We start from the raw sequence: 7,371 nt of genomic DNA on the forward strand, positions 1-7,371 counted from the left end.
AGACGACAAAAAAGAAAGTGTAAAACCAACAGAACAACACTGAGTAATAACTAGGGGAAGCTAGGCCACATCACCAACAGAACAACACTGAGTTATAACTTGGGGAAGCTAGGCCACATCACCAACAGAACAACACTGAGTAATAACTAGGGGAAGCTAGGCCACATCACCAACAGAACAACACTGAGTTATAACTTGGGGAAGCTAGGCCACATCACCAACAGAACAACACTGAGTAATAACTAGGGGAAGCTAGGCCACATCACCAACAGAACAACACTGAGTTATAACTTGGGGAAGCTAGGCCACATCACCAACAGAACAACACTGAGTAATAACTAGGGGAAGCTAGGCCACATCACCAACTGAACAACACTGAGTAATAACTAGGGGAAGCTAGGCCACATCACCAACAGAACAACACTGAGTTATAACTAGGGGAAGCTAGGCCACAATCATTCTGGTGAAGTCATTAGGTTTGTTCATGCCATTGGGGCGGATTGACCTCAGTCTATGCATCCAGAATTTCTCCTTTTTTATTTGATCTCATATTTACTATTAGATCCGAAACTTTGGCTGTTGAGTGTTGTTGGATTATAGTGATTTATATATATATATATATATATATATATATATATATATATATATATATGGTAGAGCATCCTTACCCGTCTGGAATAATAAAATGTTTCATTTATATTACTACATGTGTTCAGTGTTTTTTTTATTTTTTTTTTATTTTACAATAATATCAGCTTAATATGTGCAATAAATACACAAACAGGTTTCCATAGTTGATATTAAACAACTTTTAACATTTGAATATTTCCCTATGGCCAGCTATAGTTTAGGTTGGCTACGGATTGTTTTTCATGGTTCATCGGTTAGTTTATTAATTATTGATCTCATGACAGTTATTGGTCAGTGTAAGATCCAGTTTGAATTTAGAAATTGAATTGGGCAGTTGTGTTATACTTCAGTTAAAATTTTTGGACTTACAGACTTCAATCTACTAATTATGTTAAGGATTGTATGCATACAGTGAGTAAAAGTAAGAGTAGTATGATTATTTCATTTATTTTATTTCATAATCAGTGTATTGCTTCAGAAATTTGTGTAATATATATGTTTGTATTAATTAATAGATATACACCAGACCTACATGTTACTATAGATCCATCCGGATTCTAATACCACATATTTGGTAAGAGTGTATTATGTATTGTTAAGGTGGTGTTGGTATGTTTTTCTTCCCATTATATGTTCTGGACAGGTTCTTAGTTTTAAATATAATATATTAAGTAAAATTTGATTAATTATGATTTTATAATCATTGATGTAATCTAATGAAGAAAAGACACGTCTATTAATGGATTTAAAGAATACCACAACCCTAAAACTAGTGTACAGAATAACACTGTATAGTGTGTGTCTACATGTAACATTATAAATAACACAACCCTAACACTGATGTACAGAAAAACACTGTACAGTGTGTGTACATGTAACATTTTAAATAACACATCCCTAACACTGATGAACAGAATAACACTGTACAGTGTGTGTACATGTAACATTATAAATAACACAGTCCTAACACTGATGTACAGAATAACACTGTACAGTGTGTGTACATGTAACATTATAAATAACACAGTCCTAACACTGGTGTATAGAATAACACTGTACAGTGTATGTACATGTAACATTATAAATAACACAGTCCTAACACTGATGTACAGAGTAACACTGTACAGTGTGTGTATATGTAACATTATAAATAACACATCCCTAACACTGATGTACAGAATAACACTGTACAGTGTGTGTACATGTAACATTATAAATAACACAGTCCTAACACTGATGTACAGAATAACACTGTACAGTGTGTGTACATGTAACATTATAAATAACACAGTCCTAACACTGGTGTATAGAATAACACTGTACAGTGTGTGTACATGTAACATTATAAATAACACATCCCTAACACTGATGTACAGAATAATACTGTATAGTGTGTGTACATGTAACATTATAAATAACACAGTCCTAAAACTGATGTACAGAATTACACTGTACAGGGTGTGTACATGTAACATTATAAATAACACATCCCTAACACTGATGTACAGAATAACACTGTACAGTGTGTGTACATGTAACATTATAAATAACACATCCCTAACACTGATGTACAGAATAACACTGTACAGGGTGTGTACATGTAACATTATAAATAACACATCCCTAACACTGATGTATAGAATAACACTGTACAGTGTGTGTACATGTAACATTATAAATAACACAGTCCTAACACTGGTGTATAGAATAACACTGTACAGTGTGTGTACATGTAACATTATAAATAACACAGTCCTAACACTGATGTACAGAATAACACTGTACAATGTGTGTACATGTAACATTATAAATAACACAACCCTAACACTGATGTATAGAATAACACTGTACAGTGGGTGTACATGTAACATTATAAATAACACAGTCCTAACACTGATGTACAGAATAACACTGTACAGTGTGTGCACATGTAACATTATAAATAACACATCCCTAACACTGATGTATAGAATAACACTGTACAGTGTGTGTACATGTAACATTATAAATAACACATCCCTAACACTGATGTACAGAATAATACTGTATAGTGTGTGTACATGTAACATTATAAATAACACAGTCCTAACACTGATGTACAGAATTACACTGTACAGGGTGTGTACATGTAACATTATAAATAACACATCCCTAACACTGATGTACAGAATAACACTGTACAGTGTGTGTACATGTAACATTATAAATTTCACAGTCCTAACGCTGATGTGCAGAATAACACTGTACAGTGTGTGTACATGTAACATTATAAATAACACAGTCCTAACACTGATGTACAGAATAACACTGTACAGTGTGTGTACATGTAACATTATAAATAACACATCCGTAACACTGATGTATAGAATAACTGTGTATGTACATGTAATATAATAAATAACACAACACTTGCTCAATGGTATACTGAGGAAGAAAATTTTCATCATACCTGTGATGACTCGGCCAAAAAAGCTGAGAATAAGTATTAGTCTGTAGTCCATTCTCTAAAACAAAACATATTTTATAGTATATTTATGTAATATGACAAAGAAAGGCGAAGATAACGAACAGTAATCAATCTTAAAGCTCTACAAGAACAACATGATATATTGTTTTAAGATATAATAATATAAGTTTTAATATTTATATATACTAGGCCTAATTCGATATTCATCGAAATAAGGTCATAAACTAAGATAATCAAAACATGCACTGTTACAGTCAAATATGAATGACCTCAACATTGTCGATCACAAAGTACAGTACCGAACTCACTTTCACAATATAATTTCATTTACAGATTAAGAGAAATGTATCATTTCTATTTAACGGTATTTTCATGTGTGCATGAAAATGATAGCACCTTTATCTTATGAGTGACGTTTCTAACCAAAATATGGCAGAATACGTTTGTCCTTGTTACAAACAGTATGGATCCTCCAAATGATGATTTTTTTTAGTGAGGGTGCTATTTAATGCACGACGGACAACACAAGCTTTGATATCATTCAAGGTTGACTTTAATGTGAACTAGACTTTACACTGAATTCTCTATCCTCTGTAAAAATGAAAGTACATTAGAAATATCTGTATGAAATTTTATGAAAATACTCACCGAGAAAAATGTCAATTAATCCATGGTGATGAGTTAGTGTTTAAGTCTCTATGTGTGCACACACTGGTCTCCTGATCACTCCCAAAAGAAGATAGCGTTATCTCAGTTTAACTGATAACATTCCTCAGTCCCAGCTTCCTGGTATTGACCCTGTTGATTTTCTGAAATATAACGAGATCATTCAGTTATGTCACACAGGCGAACAATTTCTTATCAATATAATTTTAGCCTCGATAAAAGTTTTATTCTGACTATGAATGAACTATAGTGATTCAACTTAGAGTGTGATCAAAATACTGTAGATAATGACATGAAATAATTGCTTTCTTCTTGTCCTCAACTCCTTGCAATTTTAGATTCAAAAATCAAAAAGGAACATACCGGTAAACATGCTGTCTGCCTCAATGTCGAAGCCAAGCACTTGTCTCTACGCATTATCATGTCTCCCATAAATGGAAAAATATAACAACATCCAGTACATGCTTCGTGGGAGATTAAACACTCTCTAGTGGACATTAAACACACTCTGATGGGCATAAAAAACGCTGTACTTGACATTAAACACGCTCTTGTGGGTGTTATACACGCTTTAGTGGGCACCAGACATCCTCTAATGGGCATCAAACACGCTCTAGTGGACATCAAACACGCTCTAGTGGGCATCAAACACAATATAGTGGGCATCAAACACAATATAGTGGGCATCAAACACGCTGTACACAGTGAATATTGATCACAATCTAGTGGGTATGAAACACGCTATAGTGGGCGATTAAACACGCTATAGTCAATATTAAACACGCTCTAGTCTGCAACAGATATGCTCTAGTGGGTATTATAATATACTCTTTAAATAGTGGACGTTAGATTTTCTCTAGTGGGCATTAAACACTCTAATGGGCATTAGAAATACTCCAGTGGACATTAAACACGCCATAATTGGCATTACACAGATTTTTGGAGCAGTCTCACCGAAGTAATACACTGATTGCAGTGGACCAACGGTAGAGCATTCACTTCGTGAACATTAGGTTGCAGTTTTCAGACCGACTGAGAGCTTTAACCTCGTCAAAAATAAGGCGTAAAATTAAGTAACAACTTGTCATTTCCCAAGCTATCTACATTTAGAATAGAAAGTCGCAGATCTTTAAGACGACTGGGTCAATGGTACAATAAAGTACCGTCATTGCTACAGCCTTGAGCGTCATGCAAATGTTTAAATTTGTGGCAATTCATCTCCATCTGCTGAAGTCTCAAAACGAATGGACATAAAAGAAAATCTAAGAAGCAAGTCCTCACCAGTACCACACAAGTCGAACATTTAGTCATAAAGCTTTTTGAAAACGCAAAATCATTTCCTCATTTTTGTGTTTCCACGCTTTTAATAAAGTTAGAATGATAGGCAGCATAAAAATAAATAACAATATCAAAACATGATTACTTACCTTGATTTTCACTGCTAGTCGGCCATGTTTAAAATCAAATATTCATCATGTGATTCGCGACACTGTCCCAGTGGAATTTACGTTACAGTCATTATGTCTAATATATTTAAACAGTTAATTTGGTGTGTTTATTATAAATCTATGATAATGTCAATTAAAGCACTAAGCTTGGTCTTTCAAAAAGTAAATATAACTTGATTGTTCATGTCATGGCCATTGAGAAGTTAAGGAAATGTGTCACAGTACTTTTGACAAATATCATATTTCAGTGTACTTCTTTAGTCAGTGAAGGTTTATATATTAAAAAAATTCTCCTACAAAACACATGGATCTGCGAAGATCTTTGTGTGAAAAGTGAAGATAACAAACAGCAGTGATCAATCTCATAGCTCCTATGAGGAATACAAAATAAAGAGTTGGGCGAACACGGACCCCTGGATATACCAGAGGAGAGATTGGGTATCTAAGAGGAGTAAGCAACCCCTGTCAACCGGTCACACCCGCCGTGAGCCCTATATCTTGATCAGGTAAACGGAGTGATCTGTAGTCAAACATTTGACCCAATGATAGGTTGTATTGGCAAATAGATCATTATAATGACCATAGAATTCGTATAATGCTGACTTTAAACGAGTCTGTTGAAACCCCATTAACATCAACTTGTTTGTCAGTAGCCTGTCTCGATTTAAAAATTGACCATACATAGAACAAACTCTTGCTTATCGATTTAGATGGGAGACACACACCATATACAGGTGATAATGGAATATTGCTATATGTACATAGATGTGGGAAGTTAACGATGGAGAACCTGACGTCATCTCCTTTATCATGAAGTTGAGTTTCTAGTTTACCGTAAACATCTGTTGTGCTGTCCATTGTCTTTTTTCATTTAAATGTATCTTCACCTTGCATATACATTGTATAATATGTGAATTCCCTTCATATCAGTTAGAGTTATCGCTCTATGTGAAGTCTAGCGAGTTATTTTCCCAAAGTAGAAATCTTTTGCATCAGCATATTTCCCTCACTTTCTCGTGCAAGTCTTACAGTCTGCCATTAGAATTCCATGAGTCATGATGTGATGGTTTGTTTCCTTCTTTCATCAGTTTTGCATCAATGCGTTGCCAATTACACATACGTTGTATGGAATACCTGTGAATATTCATGCTTATTACTTTGTAAAGTTGTTTTGGTTATTATTCGTAGCATTTTATATATTGAAATTGTTTTCACTCGATGCTTTATGTGAAATTTAAGTCACTAGAAATTATAGTAATTGTAATTCACTTTACTTATGCACTGTAGTAAATGTAATCTCATACTGTGGTAACGTTTGAGTAAGCAACATATATGGAACTGCTTTGGTATGATAGTTTATTTATAGACGTATATGTTTTACTTCAGTTATTTATTTCACTCGCTCGCTGACTCACTTGAGTCAATCATACTCTATTCATTCATTCAACTCGCTCAGGTATAATAAATGTGGAAAAATTCACTGTGTTGTGACTATATGTGAGGTTTAACTAGCTGTTCAGATAGTATATTTGTGTTCAATAAAAGCAGATATGCAAGTCCGAATCTACATATGAATGAAATTGATTATTGTTAGTGATTAAATTTTCGTCGATACGTCTAAATGTTGAGTTAAAGGTCACAGGAAGAAAGGTTTCCTTCTCATGTAGAATTTTTTTAATAAATTCTCCCTCATAAGAATATAAAAACAGGTCAGCTAATACAGGAGCACAATTTATGCCATGGGAATTCCAACAGACTGTTGGAAACCTTATTATCAAAGATTACGACGACATTGTCAATGAGGAACTCCAATATCAACTTGGGAGTATTTGTACGTAGAAACAGAGTGGTGTTTAACAAAGTATTTTTTTTTTTCAATGACTGATCAGTAGATATGAACACCACAGAGTCGTCCACTTCTGTTTCATACTTAGATATTTTATTGAAAGTAGACATTAATGGCAAACTGACAACTGTTACAGGGGTTTCAACAGTTTCCATTGAAGTCAGTATTTCGCTATATCTACGGTCGTTATAACGATCTAGTTCGTCAATACGACCTATCATTTGGGTTAAATGCTGTCTGATGTGTTTCATATCGATTGTTAGGTCGTTCTTGGCGCACTGATTTTGACTACGGATAATTCCGTCTACCTGATC

General features: G+C 34.3%; 1 protein-coding gene across 1 annotated transcript in view; it reads right to left on the minus strand.

Annotated features, from left to right (window-relative positions):
* The window catches only part of LOC125670462 (protocadherin Fat 4-like), a 249,559-nt gene extending 245,063 nt beyond the window's left edge, over positions 1-4,496 (minus strand). The window contains exons 1-3 of the mRNA XM_056161239.1: positions 4,127-4,496; positions 3,746-3,906; positions 3,080-3,134 (exon numbers count right to left, since the gene is read on the minus strand). Coding sequence (XP_056017214.1) covers positions 3,080-3,131 — 52 coding nt within the window. The 5' untranslated portion in view covers positions 3,132-3,134; positions 3,746-3,906; positions 4,127-4,496. The remainder of the gene's footprint in view (positions 1-3,079; positions 3,135-3,745; positions 3,907-4,126) is intronic.
* Between the last annotated feature and the right edge of the window lie 2,875 nt (positions 4,497-7,371).

Source organism: Ostrea edulis, chromosome 4 (assembly GCF_947568905.1).
Source record: "Ostrea edulis chromosome 4, xbOstEdul1.1, whole genome shotgun sequence".
Lineage (NCBI taxonomy): Eukaryota > Metazoa > Mollusca > Bivalvia > Ostreida > Ostreidae > Ostrea > Ostrea edulis.